General features: G+C 41.0%; 2 protein-coding genes across 2 annotated transcripts in view; both read left to right on the top strand.

Annotated features, from left to right (window-relative positions):
- The first annotated feature begins 2,239 nt into the window (after window positions 1-2,239).
- hpdl (4-hydroxyphenylpyruvate dioxygenase-like) lies at window positions 2,240-7,111 on the top strand. Its single transcript, XM_084077953.1, has 5 exons — window positions 2,240-3,138; window positions 3,896-4,062; window positions 4,598-4,749; window positions 5,567-5,694; window positions 6,430-7,111. The coding sequence occupies exons 1-5, from the start codon at window positions 2,459-2,461 to the stop codon at window positions 6,632-6,634; spliced, it is 1,332 nt and encodes a 443-aa protein (XP_083934079.1). The 5' UTR covers window positions 2,240-2,458; the 3' UTR covers window positions 6,635-7,111.
- Window positions 7,112-13,255: 6,144 nt separating this feature from the next.
- fam53b (family with sequence similarity 53 member B) overlaps window positions 13,256-16,687 on the top strand; it is a 32,031-nt gene continuing 28,599 nt past the window's right edge. Inside the window, exon 1 of the mRNA XM_084079270.1 lies at window positions 13,256-13,713. The gene's annotated coding sequence lies outside the window, so the exon portion shown is untranslated. The remainder of the gene's footprint in view (window positions 13,714-16,687) is intronic.

The raw sequence follows: 16,687 nt of genomic DNA, 5'->3' as shown, positions 1-16,687 counted from the left end.
GGCAAAAAGTATACTTTGGATTGACGTACGTTGTCAGTACTGCTTGTGTCTATCTGACGACATATATACACACACACACACACACACACACACACACACACACACACACACACACACACACACACACACACACACACACACACACACACACACACACACACACACACACACACACACACACACACACACACACACACACACACACACAGAGTACTGACGTCATGACAAAAGGTCCAAGTGTCCCTGACCTGGCTCCTCAACTTTAAGGAGCTTTTAGGACAGCAGCCTGGTAGCTTGAGATGTTCCAAGGGTATAATTATTCTAGGTGCACCACAGAGTGGTGAAGTGACCCGGGAAACCCTCACAGAGGCTGGGGTCTGAAAACGGGCCTCTGATTCCTGATGCATGGGGGAGGACTTTGCTCCAAACGCTTGGGTGTGAGTTTTCGACCCCTCCTGAAAAACAAGGTCAAGTGTCACTGAAACCTCGTAGTAAATGGACAAGTTTTCTCACGTGGTTTACTTGGTTCAGCTGGTAGGGGGCCATGGTTCTCCATCAGAATCATCTGGCATCTTCTTTCCAGCTGAGCTCAGAGAGAGTACAACCTGGTGTAGGAGAGAGAGACACTCCACACTGGACAACCCTCACCCTGGGAAACACTGAACCCCCCGAGCCTTGTGTGATTTGTGTGTGGAATGTTTCAGCAAAATTTGACTTGGGGTGTGGGCTTGATTAAAAGACAGATGAACAAGACAGGCCTACAGTACACAGCCATAAAAAAAGTTACTCCAGGTGAGGCTGGTACACACTGGACCCTCCGAGGAAACGCAGGTTACTGTCATATAAGTACCGCGTGCTAACCGATTGCGCCACTGGGGCTTCTGTGAACTTTTCAATAACAATCTCATATTGTCTTATGAAATGCCATCAGAATCATCTGGCATTTTACCAGCTTCTTTCCAGCTGAGCTCAGAGTAAGCTGGTGGAGGAGAGAGAGACACTCCACACTGGACATCCCTCACCCTGGGAAACACTGGATCCTCCGCTCCGAGCCTTAGGACACGGCGTGTGCCCTATCACTTCCGGGACTTTGTATTGGACAAACTTTTATTGTTTATTGCTGGTGATTTATGTTATTTCAAGCACATACGCACGCGCGCGCGCACGCACGCACGCACGCACGCACGCACGCACACACACACACACACACACACACACACACACACACACACACACACACACACACACACACACACACACACACACACACACACACACACACACACACACACACACACACACACACACACACACACACACACACACACACACACCTTATCTGCAGTAAACAATATCAGAAAGATAGAAACATGTGTGCTGTATGCAGTTGCTTGTCGTGATAATAGGTAGTTGTTTTTCATTTTTTTGTTTTTATCAAACAAGGTACAATGCTTACAACATACATACAAACATAACATTTGATTTAAAACATGAGTAGAGCAATATTAACTAGAACTTTAAAATAAAATCATTAAGAGGCATGGAATGCTTAGTTTAGCAAATAAAGGGTTTATTCTGAGCAATATTTCAAAGTTTCAAAATATATTTGGCTAAAAGTGTCTCTCTAACATTTGGTATTTAAACAAATGTGCTGGTGGGTCTGATTGTTTAACAAGAAACAGAAGGTTTACAAAATATAATAATCATCCTTATCAAAATCTTTACCCAAAAAGTAGGCTGCCTAGGCTATGTGTGATGTAGCCCTGAAACATGACTGTCTATACCATTGGTTCTCAAAGTGGGGTCCAGGGACCCCCAGGGGTCCTTGAGGGAGTTCCAGGGGGTCCCCAGCTAAATGATAGATTAGGCACCAAATGGACCCTTGGGTCTGTAACTCTGAGAAATGGAACCAAACATTTGGTTCCATTTGTACACTCTCAGAGTTAAATTGACATAGATTTTACAATATAAATTGCGGTCCATGTGATAGCGATGCCATTAAATGGGGGTCTGTAGCTTAATGCATGTCAAACTGGGGGTCCTTGAAATTAAAATGGTTGAAAATCACTGCTAGAGACGTAAAAATCTTCTCTTATGGTGGGTCCCTGGCTTATCTTTTTAAATGGGGGTCCACGGGCTAATAAGTGTCAATTTGGGGGTCCTTGACATGAAAAAGTTTGAGAACCACTGGTCTATACAAGCGTCATGTGAACCATGGCTATGTGTGATGCATCTCTGTGTGTACAATTTCTGGTTATGAAATTCATGTATTTCCCAAACAGTTTAGCTATACAAACTTCAATCAACACATGTATTATCCCAAAAGTCCTATTTTATAGTCAGTTGTTTTTACAAGCATCAAACAATTTATTAAAGTTTATTTACATAATTTCCCCCCTTGCTGTCAGTCAGTCACAAACACGCCCCCCCCGCATGTCAAATTACGTCACAGACAAAGATGGCAGCCTACTTGCGCCGGGTGCATCACATAGCCATCCACGTCTCTAACGTGGACAAAATAGCCCACGAGCTAGTCTCCAAGTTCAAGTTCGACCTGTTCGCGGCGAGACTAACGGACGAGTCCAAGCAGTTGGCGTTCAGGAAGGGAGCCGCGGTGTTCGTGGTCAACGAGAGGTCAAATGAATCGAACGGATTGAATGAAAACACACCGATCACCCACAGAAACAACGAGACATGCGACGAAAACAAGGGCGATCATATGAAATGCCACTACGATGTGACCCCACGGTACCCCGTGGACACGGCGTGCAACGTGTGCTTCGAGGTGGAGGACGTGGAGAGGTCGTTCCGTGCTCTCCGTAACCATGGTTGTGACTTCCTGGTGCCCCCCACGGTGGTGAAAGATGACAAGGGGCTGGTCACCTACTCCGTGGTCAAGTCCATCGTGGGCAACGTGTGTCACACTCTGCTGGACAGAAGCCGCTACGACGGGGGTTTCCTGCCCGGGTTTGATGATGTTATTGTTGACACAACAAACCCCCTGGGAGAGAGTGACAGAGACTCTTGTCCTGTCACACATTTTGATCACATCACCTATGCTTGTCCAAAACAAACTAGTGGACAGGTTATGCAGTGGTACGAGAAGCTTTTCGGGTTTCAGAGGTTTTACATTGATCGGTAAGGAAATGAACAATTCTTAGTTAGCCTTAGATCAAGACTATCGTTGATGTATTTGATCGATTTTGACATCTACGAGTCTTAACGACCACCCCCCAGTTTGTCCTGAAATGTAACCAGCAAAGCCCGTACTTCTCCAAACACGTACAAATGCTAAATATAAGGTGCTTACCCGCTTGTCCCAAATGTTATCTAGGTGCCCGGTGTGTTTGTCGAATGTATTAGTCCATATTTTTCAATAAAGAAGTGTTTTAATCCCGTCTGTGGCCGTACGCCATTCCCCCCTCCCCCCCCCTCCCCCGCTCGTTCACTTCCTGTTTACATGAGTGTAATTCCGGCTTTCACCGGATGCGCCCCGTCACTACCGCCCATTATTAACTTCCGACAGAATGGGCCACAGACGGGATTAAAACACTTATTTATTGAAAAATGTGGATATAAAAATATGAAAATCGATAAATGACAACTACGGCTAGAAATGAATAATTCTCACAAAATACAGTACATGAATTGAAATTGACTTTGATTGATTGCATACTTTTATTGGTCAGAAATGTAAACAGCATGAGGTACAGTCAAGGCATTAAGGCTAATAGGATATCACAAAAAAGTCCTGGGGACTTGTTTCCATTGTGGTCCTCCTATGTATTCAATTCATCAACATAGCATAAACAAATAGCACAATAATACATGATCTCTATTATTTCCTTGTGACATATACAGTATATTAGTTGCATGTCCTTTTCCCCCTGAGCAGTGATGAAGATGTGGACGAAGGCTATGTCCTGAATGGGGATGGCATGGGACTACGTCTTACTGCGATGGAGTACTGGAAATGCAGTGAAGTGGGCATTGCACTTCCCTTCACGGATAAAAAAGAGCCAGACTGCAAGTTTGTCATGGCCGAATCGCTACCTGAACAAGGTAAATGCCATCAGGCTTTCCACTTTCAACCTGGCATCCCTATTTTGTTGGGCATGTAAACGATTATTAAACATTGTCAAAAAACAATGAAAATAGATGATCGACAAACTCACAATGCGTCACGATGCAGCGCTGTCGCTAAACCTAAGTAGGGCCCTATCTTGCGTGCGGCGACTGCCACCTTAGTTACCCTGTTATGCGTAAACCTATTGTATTAGTTTTTGTCGCATTCATAAGTCAATAATTTGATGACCGGCAGAAAGATGCTAATGTCCCCGATAGGAGACTCAAAGTTGACACTTTGAGTCTCCTACCGCAACCGCCACCGGTCATAGGAATGCGACAAAAACAAAAAAATCTCCATGAATTCAAGTCTCCATAGGGTGTGTAATCGATAGGAAAAAAAGTCATTTTGGGGCTGAACTATCCCTATATCCCACTATAAATGTGTGTTTTTTTTCCAGTACGTCTGCACTTCTTGCCATCATTTATTTTCTTAACACCCAGTCTTATATCTTTACCCTAATCATTTCAGGCAGGAACCAGGTCGACACTTTCTTGGAGCAGCACAGGGGTCCGGGCATTCAGCACATTGGACTGTACACAGACAACATCGTGTCCACAGCACAGACCATGGCTAAGGGCGGTGTGCGGTTCTTCAGTCCTCCACCCACCTACTACACAGAGGTTTGTCTGGCCCTCCCTCACTCACTCACAACAACAACAACTCCACAATGACTCAGCTCCCATATAAAACGGGCCTGTGGTGATTACCGCATTAAAGGGATAGTTCACTCCCAAAATGACTTCGGTTCGTCACCCCATGGAGACTTGTATACATGGATATGTTTTTGTTTTTGTCGCATTCCCTATAACCCATTCAGACCTGAGGCCGATTCTACAAATGTCTTCTAAATCGTGTTTTCTGAATAACCTATGTTGCTATATCAGTGGTGCTCAAACTTCTTCATGTCAAGGACCCCCAAAATTATATGTATTTGGCCGCTGACCATCTTAAAATATTTAGTTCCAGGGACACCCAGAAGCAAAGATTTGAGTTAAAAATGTTTGCTTTAAAAAAATATATATATTCAAAGGTTTGCACCCATTTTCTGGATTTTTCTAGATTTTTCTAAATAGCAGATTTACAAGCTCATAGTGCGGCGTCACTTCGCTCCACGCTATGAGCTTGTATATCTGGCGGCACCTGTCTAAGGGAGAAGTGATATTTACCTCCCCCTTTGCCCTCCTGAATTGTGGATTTTCAGGCCTGTTTTAAAGGAAGCCAGTGGATTGGTTTAAACATGCCTGCCGTTTTATATCATCAGTTTTACGCTGCTACGATGACCTTTTGACACGTGTTGTAGCCCCTGCAAACAAATGGTTACATTAGTTATACATCTCCCCCCCTTGATGAATTACAAGCAGTATTTGGAAACATGTTTGTCCTGCCACCAGCCGTGCTTAGTGACCCCGCTACCTTATTTCCTGTGTATTGCGACAGGTGGGCAAACAGCAGGAGATTGAAGAGGCAGGTTACAGCCCCCAGATGCTGGCACAGCATGGCATTCTCCTGGACACAGACCTGCGCCCACACAGTTCATCGGAGAGCATATCCGGCGAAAACAGAAGGTGAAGAAAATGCATACTGAATCTGCATTTGTACTTGCCTATTTTTAACCTGAACCCCATTGTTATTATATGTTGTGAGGAGGATGTGGAAATATGGCACAACTAGGGCTGTTACAGCAATTATTCAATTATTCCACCTTTCTGGATTTGTCGAATAATCGAGAAGCACGTTTCGTACAAAAATATTATTTTATATATATCAAGAAATTGACACGAAAGTATTATGATCAATGCTTTTTTTAAATCATCGATTAAATAGATTATTCTGAATAACTTTTGCTGCCCTAGCTATGACTTAATTGTCCATTTATGCTATTTAAAGACATGCACAAACAACATAGGTATGTATTTTATTTTATGTGTTTTGTGTATATATTCAGATACTGTATCACAAGTACACAAGCCTAGAATTCATTATTTATAATCGGACACGCACAAAATACATCCCCCATATGTTTAATAATGGACTGTCGCTCCCCCTTGCGTGTAAAGCTCAGCTGACAAGCGACTGAAAAGTTTAGTTTCTCCAGAAGCCATTGAACATAGGATGGAAGACTTTCAATGATATGAACTAAACTTCTGTTAACCACACTGTGTCAGATTCCCACATGACCTCTTCACAACAGAACAATGGAGTTCAGGTTAAAAAAAATAAGTGTCAAATAAAATCACAGCTCAAGGTGGGTCTTTGAAGACCAAACAGTTTTCTCATTCTTTGTACCTCTTGATTTCTAGATACCTCCTCCAAATCTTCACCAAGCCCATCTTTGCAGAGGACACCTTCTTCCTTGAGCTAATCGAACGCAGGGGGGCGACGGGCTTCGGCGAGGGGAACATCAGGGCGCTGTGGAGGTCCGTACAGGCCTACATGGAGAGTGAGACGGGGCTGTCCCAAGGAGAGAGTACAGATGGAAAAAAATTACAAACTGCCCAACATTAACCCATTAGAATAGTTTTTTTAACCAGTGCTCAATGAAATTATTTATGGCGTTTTGTTGTACTGTATAGACATGATGGCACTTATTTATGGGACAATATGCATTGAATGTTGACTGTACACTGTGCCGCTTTCTGTTAACATTTCACTGTATTACTGTAACACTGTACTGTACTACAATTTCTAAAGTCATGATACAATGACTTTTGAAATGATTTACTTGAACTTCAAAAGTTACTACTGTACATGGTGCCCCGCATTCACAGAAAGTGTTTAATGTACTGTATACTATACAGCTGTACATGCAGTCTTAACTGAGAGAACATTCATAACCACCTATAGACAAATGTGTTCAGGGCATTGGGAATGCTTTTACTGTTGGTCTAAATGTTGCCACCTGCTGTTCAGCATGTTCTATTTATTATACACCCTTGTTAGTTTTGGACACGTCAAGAGTCAAGACCATACATAATAAAGGTGTATTTAATATAATGTTAGAGTGTCTTGTTAAATGCTTGAGTACAACCGTTCTCCTTTAAAAAATATATATAAAAAGGTGTGTTTCCGCACACCGTCTTGTCTTTACTAACCACTTAAGCCCTATATACTTCTACAATCTACAAGCTCAAAGCACATCACACAATGGATCATATTGTGATCTGTAAGCTTGTAGATCGGCTATTTTCGCCTTTAACACAGTTTGGAAACAATTGAAAATCTTAGAAAATGTACCAAATATAGGGATGCCAGGGTTAATGTGGTTAAAAATGGTTTCAGTCAACTGACCTTCATATTTTCTATTGAAAAAAAGTGGTTCATGGCTGGGTGGTACCTCTAATCTTACTACAAGAACGTCCTTGTCTCCATTGGATCAAAGCAAATCCTCATAACCAGCTGAATATCCCCAGGCCAACTGTTCTTGAATATTAATCTGTCAGTCACACTACACCCTGAAGATCTGTCCCTATTACGGAGACCGTCACCTCTCTGTGGGTCCCTGAGTGTGGGTGGGCCTCAGCCCTGTGACCTCTGATAAAACCAGTTTGTCACCAAAGTTTATGTGATCCTTTATTCTGTTGTGTCCATGTGGTGATAAATCACTTGCATGGGAGCGTTATTCTTTCACTTGATCCTTTATTCTGCTCTTCGACCTCATCCTGAGAAAGTGCACATTCAGGACTTGGTTGTATTGATCACGTATCTGAAGAGTAGGAGTATACTGATCTAGGATTGATAGCCATTGTAAACATGTACCATACAAATGTCCCTGTGACTTATTATGAGAACTTGGTTCGGCTTAAGGGTCGCACCACAAGGCCTTGTGAGCTTGTAAATCTGCTATGTTTGGCGCGCAATATAGTTGTTCCGATATCGATACCAGTATGGGAAAAGCTGCCGATGCTTCCTAAAATGCTGGTATCGGTGAGTAGGCCAGTCTATGCCATTCCCATACCACATAATATATCACATGATATGTCATTTACAGAAATCTTTTCTTTTCTTTATGCTTCAGTTGATGTTGCACTACCGTTTTACAGTATATATCTCTTAATCTTTATTTATTCGTAGATGAGTGGTTCTCAAACCCCCGTAACTCTGAGACCTGTAAAACCACTAGATTTATTTTAAATTACACACTGGTATCGGATCAGTACTCGGTATCGACCGATTCGCAATTAATGGGTATTGGGAAGGAAAAAATGGTATCTAGTGAGCGACACAGCACGCAACCAAGTATAACTCAGGCTTTATAGCTCTCCTGGTCCAAATGGCTTTGCTCGTGCGGGCTTGCTTAAACATTCTGGGATAAAGAATCACCCACAGGCCGTTATTGACGGAACAGCTGCACTTCTTTCAAATGTTTTTGAGCCATCAGGACTTAGTGATGTACACGGGTTCGCCAGAAAGATGACAATAGACCCTCTCAGAAGGGGATCTCAAAATCCACTGAGACTTGCCAGTTCAATTAACTTGGACATTAACATTATGGCCTGCGATTAGTTAGATAAATATGTGGCAATATGGTGAAATTTAAGATGTCCTTTTTGATGTTCTCACTACACATTAGTTTCAAAAGGCAGTTATTCCAGAGAACATAGTCTGATGAGTATACTTTATATTTAAATAAGAGCAAGTCCTGTTTTGTAAGTACATGTACTTCTGCATTATGTCAACTGGTGTCACTGTTTGACTTTTACTTAAGGATGTCAGTACATGGCTACAATGAATTTAAAAGACTGGACAGGCAAACACTGGATTTGTGTACATTAATGAAAGGCTTGTGAATTCTGTGAATAGCAAGTAATAAAGCTATGTCAAATACTGACATTCCTTTCTTAGTTTTGCAAAGAGTTCACAGTACAACATATTTTGAATGTTATATCAACAACCTTAAGCAAAGGTGAATCAATAGATGGAAGACAAACATGCCAGTGCTATGCTAGAATTCAATTATGTTAAGGTTAGGGAGAATTAAATGTGCATAAAGTTGGAAATGGGTTGGCTCCTGTAACAAAAGTCCTCTAGCCATCTGTCTATGGCTAGTGTGAAACACAGATGGCTTCCAGAATCCTGCATGGGGTCTTTGGAATTGGACTTGGAAGCTTGCTTTCCTATCTACAGTTAACCATATGGTAACTGCCGACTACATTTTGATCAAAGAATCAATGGCGGAAACAAGTAATGGTAGATTTATGATCCCCTGAAGATACATCAATTATATAGCAATATTTTACAACTTTGTTACCTGTTTGTTTGATTGGTCAATACTGCCCCCTATGGTTTAATTAAGCACAACACAACGCAGTCATTACACTCACACTTGTTGTGTCAGCACTAGCAGCAATAGTATCTTTACACCCGTTTTGATTTACCAACAAGTCATATAACATGTCTTTTCGAGATAATGGAACACAGCAGGCAGTGTTTACCATCTCACATTGTGTAAACGAGGTCTGTGTGGTTGGCAAACCTTTGTGTTGGCACAGAAAACCTGTCAAGACCACTCAGGGTCTTGTTTATTAACAAGGCCTGTCCCCCCCACACACTGTACCCTATATACCTAGAAGGGGAGACAAATCCTTGGTGGACATTTAACTCAAGGGGCAGACAGTCTGAACCTTTCAGGCGGACAGTCTGCCCTGCTGGAGGAGATTAGTGGCACGCAACAGATGTTACGCATTGATTAACAATAGTGTCTGTCTGCCAGGGGTGAGCCTCGGCTCCCCTCCCTGCCAGGGCCTCATGTATTAGCTTCAATCCTCACCAAGGTGACTGAACATACAGTGTTGAGAATTAACCACACGAACCCCTATAGCGTCCCCATTCTGTAAGTAAGTTAGTCAATTTGATCTGTATAGCACTTTTCACAGAGAGAACTCACAAAGTGCTTTACACACTGGTGGGAAAAGTACTCACATTTCTTACGTAAAAGTATAAATACTGCAATGTATAAATCTTTTGAAAATAGCAGATCTACAAGCTCACAATGCGTCGCATCGCGATGCATTGTGAGCTTGTAGATCGGCTATTTTCAAATGGCCGAAATGTATATAAGGTTGAAATGGTTACTGTATGTTTTGTAATATTAATCAAAATCTACAAAGTAACTATATTAGCTAAAGTTTTCAAATAATTGTAGTGGAGTAAAAGTACAATATTTGAATCCGAGATGTAGTGGGGTAGAAGTAAAAGTATTGGAAGTTGGAGAAATACTCAAGTAAAGTACAAATAAATACCTCAAAATTGTACTTAAGTTCAATCATTCAAATGATTTAGAAACAACAAAAACACAAACTGTACAATGCTTCTCAGGAAAACAAAACAGAAGACACATTTTACACCTGGAGGAGAAGCTCAGTGACATTCCCTAAATGCTTGTCGAAATAGTAGTGTTTTAGTTCTTAAAAACATCCACAGACACCGGCTCTGGGGCTAACATTCAGTGTAAATAGCAGAGCCACAATCTCACAATACATTGCAATGTTGTGAGCTTGTAGGTCAGCTATTTTCAGGAAAGAGATTTAGTGTAGAGGGACAAAAGGAGGGGACCAAGTATGGTGTTTTTTTGTCGAATGTTCATTCCAGAATAGGGATGGGTTCATGTGGTTAATGTACTCTTTCTGATTATCAATTTGAGGGCTTTACAAAAAATCACTTATACTGTACTTTTATAATTCTTGAAAACACTGACGTGTAAGAAAGTCAGACATCTACAGTATGTAAAAGTGAAACATCTATATTTGGGGGTATCCTACTGGATCAGCTAGCTAGTGAGCATACCGTACAGGTATGGACCTACAGTAACAGGCAATATCATGGGAACAGTGGTGGAAAGTTTAAGTAACTAAGTGTCAGGGTGCGAGTTCAGAGGACCCAAAAGCAGTACGACAGACAGCAAGAATCAAGGTTCAGGAGGTTTATTTTCTTAAACTTAAACTTCACTCTTGCTTTTAGCTGATTTTTTGGTTGATTTTTAAATCTCTGTGTTGTTATCCATGTCCTCACTCTGTATTGCCTGATTCACTGCCTTTTTGCTATTATTTTAATATCGTTTTATGCTTTTGCTTTTCTTTTTTGCTTTATTGTTAAATTAGTTGTAACTGTAATTGTATTCTTGTTCTGTAAAGCACTTTGAGCTGCATTTCATGTCATGAAAGGTGCTATACAAATAAAGTTTATTATTATCATTATTATTATAAGATGGGGAAGGCAAAACAATGACTAAAAATACAGAAAGGCGTGTAGCCAAAACACAGTACATAAAACTCACTGACACTAAACGACGACGACCTGACAAGGAACTGATCAAACAGGGGCATATGATATACTGTATATAGACAGGGGACTAACAACACACAGGTGAACACAAAGTAAACTCAGCACAGGATAGGCTAACAAGCAACGAGCAAACAGAACACAGGTGACTGGGGTTACAATATTTACAAATTATCATAAAGGTGCAGAACACCAAGGCATAAGGGCAACAGAGTAAATACAGAACAGCAGAACGAAGGCCTAAAGCTAAACAAGCCTAAAGAACAGGCCTACAGTAAGGTGTCCACGACCATATAAGGGTAGTCAAGGTCCAAGGGCTGAGGAGCGGAACGTGACATTAAGTACATTTACTCTGCACAATTTTGAGGCATTTTTACTTTACCCTAACCCTAACCCTTTCACTTCGCAGTTTTCAATACTTTTACTTCTACTCCACTACATCTCGGAGGCAAATATTTCCACCATTGCATGGGAATGGTTCTAGCCTGTCACATGTCATCTACATGCTCCCTACCCACAGCTTTACTGTCTCACGCCACTGTGTCATCATAATAAAGCAGAAATGTTTTAAAAGCCTTTTAAAACATCCGCCGTTAGGGCGGCCATAACTTAGTGGGTAGAGAGGCCACATATACCCTTTAAACAGCTCCCTCTCAACCGCTCATCAAGACCATCTGAGCAGCCATCAGCTTGGTGAAGATGAATCTGAGTTTGACCCCTGCAGGATTAACAAAGGCCTCCCCGTCCAAGATATTTTAAAAAACTACATAATTCAGCCTTGTTTGAAAACAGACAGCAGTTTTCTTCAAGTATACACATTGGCCTGGGATCACATGTTCATCCTTATAGCCCCGGACTGGGACCCCCACTGTAATAAGTAAGTATGGTGGGGGTCCCCCAATTTGCGGATAGTTCATCCCTAATAGTGAATAACTGCCTCCTTCGCAGACTTCCATATGGCATCATACAGAATGCAACACTTTCTTTATGGTCTGGGATCAAGAACATCTGGTTGTAATAAATGTGTTTATTTAGCAGCCCCTTATAATTTGAATGCTGGAATTCATTTGGTGGAGAGGAGTTATGTCTCTCTATTTCTCTCTCTCTCTCTCACACACACACACACACACACACACACACACACACACACACACACACACACACACACATACACACACACATACACACACACACACACACACACACACACACACACACACACACACACACACACACACACACACACACACACACACACACACACACACACACACACACACACACACACACACACACACACATGGAAAGAGGTATGGGGAGAGAACTCACAATTAGCCTACACACACACTGTTGTATATTTTGACAGGTTCCTTGTCTACACACAGCACAAAACTGTGATTACAGGACTGCAGCTTGGAGACATACCATGTTCTGGGGGGACTAGTGAAGCAATGCATGCAACTTGTGTTTACTGAAACATGTTTGTAATATTTTAAATACTTTTTAAATACTTTCTAACTTACTCCCTATGAGAATAACATAAAATAGCCTTTTAGTCAACTTATCCACTAAAAACAGAAGGTATAGCTATATAAACTTTGTTCTAAAGTAGCCTTACTAAACTTTACTTACAAATTACAAAAGACATAACTCTGAGAGTGTGCAAATAGAACCAAATGGACCCTTACGGGTCCATTTGGTTCTATTTGCACACTCTCAGAGTTAACTTAACAGAGGATTCTCGTGTTAAGTCTTCTTAACCGCACCCCCACATAATGATATATAGTGGTACGTCCTAGTCTAATGTTGTCACAGCGTCATTAGCGTGCAAAACTTCTTGGACACTAGTCGTGCACTGTGTGTGTGTCGTGCACTGGGGCAGCAGCAGCAGTGTTGTTAGTGGTGGAGCTGCATGCACGCGCACGCGCACACACACACACACACACACACACACACACACACACACACACACACACACACACACACACACACACACACACACACACACACACACACACACACACACACACACACACACACAGAGAGAAAGAGAGAGAGAGAGAGAGCAGCGCAATAAGTTACACAGAGCGTCTGGCTCGCAGCCTCGCAGCAACGCAGAGAGGCTCACGCCTTGTTTTGCTTTCGTGCACAAGAATCTCTGAAGATGGTTACAACCAACAGTGTGTCCGGCATAGTCACAAGAATCTGAAGAGATGGTTACAGTGTATCGGACAGTCACACGAATCTGAAGATGGTTACACTGTCCGACAGTCGCATGGATCCTCGAGATGTTTAGCCTGATGCTCGTGAGTGATAATAATTATGAGCAAGTTCTGGTTCTGATGTTGTTATGTTTATAAGTGTGTTATTACATAGGAGCCGGTTCTGATGGTATGTCTATAACTGTGTTATTACATAGGAACTCGTTCTGATGTTATGTTTATATCTGTGTTGTTACATAGGAACTATGAGTGATATGAGCAAGTTTAGTTCTGTTGTTGTTTATATCTGTGTTATTACATAGTCTGATGTCCAGCCTGATGCTTGTGAGTGATATAAGCAAGTCTGGTTCTGCATGTTGTTATGTTTATATATCTGTTACATAGGAACTGTGTATAGCTTGTAAAGCGTGAAGCACTTAGTGTCCAGCTCCAACTCGATCTGAGAGTGTGAACTTATAATAGCGACTATACTTGTCCTGTGGAAGAAGTGCTTGATTCGCGTACACATGCAACAATGTGGTTGATGATCAGTTGACTGGAAATAGTGAAATAACAGACCGACATGCACGGTAGTAACGGGGAAAAGTGCAGGCAGCCGTTGGTAAAGTTGTAATAGCACTGCACTCACTTAGCTTTAGCAACTTTCACCATGTTTCCATTGCCTTTGTCCCCTTTTGTCTTGCATGGTTAACGTTAGCTTCCTCAGTTTGCAGCTTGGGAGTTTTTCCCCCTTTCTTTTACTCTTGTGTGATGGTTTGGATTTACAATAGAATACATGGTATGGTGAAAATATGAATGAATATACAGCTATTGCCAGACAGTGAATGTTGGCTAGTCTACAGTATCAACAATGATATGGGTGGATAGTTTATTAACAGTCTAGCAACAGTATATGAATGAATGCACTGCAGTCTTATCAGGAGTGAATACAAAGTCTCTATTTGTAAAAGTGTTGTCAGGGAAAATGTGTGTAATAACACAGTGCAGCTGTGAAAAGAAGCTTTTACTAAATCCCCTAGGTGTTAAAGCATTGCCAGGACATGAGGAGGTTCTGAAAAACTATCGATAGAATTATAAGAATGTGTGTTATCCTTGGTTTTAACCAGAGAAGTATGCCTGCCTTGTAAAGGCATCCGTCAAATTAGTAATAAAAGTGTGGGAGTGTTTTTTATTGTTGAGTCGACTCCATCAAACTAAGAGATAAGATAAAAACGTACATGTACTGTGAAACTATGAATGAATGTACATCTCTCGCCAGTGAGTATATGAATGAATATATGTAGAGTCTATCAACAATGAGTATACAGGTGGATATATGCAGTTTATTAACAGTCTATCAACACTGAGTATATGAATTAATGTACTGTCTATCAACAATGAATATGAATTAATATTTGTACAGACTATCAACATGATTACAAGAATGGATAATATCTATTCTATACACATATTGTGTGTATAGTCTATCAACAGTGAATGAATGAATGAATATACTAACATTATATGCTTTCTGTTATTCAACAGTGAGTATCTGAATATACATAATAGTCTATCAACAGGCTATTTAGTGCATATAACTACAGAAGTCTCTCAACAGTTATCCATAACAGGCATATGTGAAAGTAGATAACATATTATCAAGTATTTTCAACATGTTGCTTTATGAGACTCCCTCCTCTTTTCAGAAGCATTTCTTGTTAATAGTCTGACTTATAGCTGCTATAATATATTATAGTACAAGCTGTCTGGTCTGAACTTGAGTTGGAAGTCCTTAAGTCTTGTATTACAATCCACTAGGAGCCAGATGGGTCATCACTATCAGTGTTAAGTCTTGTTAGCTATGGAAAAGCTAGCCTTCCATTCAGTGGTGTAAAGTAACTAAGTACATTTACTCAAGTACTGTACTTAAGTACAATTTGGAGGTATTGTAGGCCTACTTTTACTTTTGGTACTTTAAGTACATTCTGATACCAATACTTTTGTACTTTCACTCAAGTAAATTTTGAATTCCGGCCTTTTACTTGTAACGGAGTATACTTCTACATTGCAGTACTGATACTTCTACTTAAGTAAAACATTGGAGTACTTTTTCCACCACTGCTCAGTTCCATTCATATCTCCATACCTTCAGTAGGACTGAACTTGACCTTGTTATTTGGGCTATTCGGGCTATTTAGTTGCTCTAGGAGGTTTGGTACAGTTGTTGTTGCTGCAGTTCAAAAGGAATGCTGTCATCTTATCTCTATCTAGCGAGCCTCCCCTCAGGTATGAAGACAGTCAAGGCTGACACAGAATCCAACAGTTTGTCTTTTCAGTACTCACTCAGAACACAAAGGAAAAGGGCTTGCTGAAGGCCCGCGGCAGCGGCCATCATGATAATCTCTTTGGTAGAACTCTTTCTGAAGCATAGGTGCAGTCAGTGTCCTGGGGAAAGTAGTCTCATACTGTAGAATAGCTTTGCAATTAGATGCATACCGAGGTGTTTGTTGTCACATGCACTGTACAATCAGTAGTGGAAAGTAACTTAAGTACATTTACTCAAGCACCGTACTTAAGTACACTTTTGAGGATTTTTTTTTACTGTACTGGAGTATTTCCAATTTCCAATACTTTTACTTCTACTCCACTACATCTCGGAGGCAAATATTGTACTTTTGCTCCACTACAATTATTCAAAAACTTTACTAGTTACTTTGCAGATATAAATGATTACATTATAAAACATGCATTAACCACTTTAGTCCTATTTTATACCTAGGCTATTTGAAAATAGCAGATCTACAAGCTCACAACGCGTCGCATCGCGACGCGTTGTGAGCTTGTACATCTGCTATTTTCAAACATTTTAGTACTTTTACTTTTGGTACTTTAACTACATTTTGATACCAATACTTTTGTACTTTACCTCAACAACATTTTGAATTCCGGACTTTTACTTGTAACAGAGTACTTCTACATTGCAGTATTGATACTTTTACTTAAGTAAAAGTAACATTGGAGTACTTTTCCCACCACTGCACTGTACAATGCAGCTGGACCAGCCACATGGCAGACAGTG

Source organism: Gymnoscopelus microlampas, assembly GCF_963454915.1.
Source record: "Gymnoscopelus microlampas genome assembly, chromosome: 14".
NCBI lineage: Eukaryota > Metazoa > Chordata > Actinopteri > Myctophiformes > Myctophidae > Gymnoscopelus > Gymnoscopelus microlampas.
Note: the sequence above shows the minus strand (reverse complement) of the source record. Positions and strands in the feature narration are given on the sequence as shown.

Coding starts and splice junctions, on each gene's coding strand:
- hpdl (XM_084077953.1), top strand. CDS start 2,459: ATGGCAGCCTACTTGCGCCGGGTGCATCACATAGCCATCCACGTCTCT. Junction 4,063..4,597: donor CGAATCGCTACCTGAACAAG/GTAAATGCCATC, acceptor TAATCATTTCAG/GCAGGAACCAGGTCGACACT. Junction 5,695..6,429: donor ATATCCGGCGAAAACAGAAG/GTGAAGAAAATG, acceptor CTTGATTTCTAG/ATACCTCCTCCAAATCTTCA.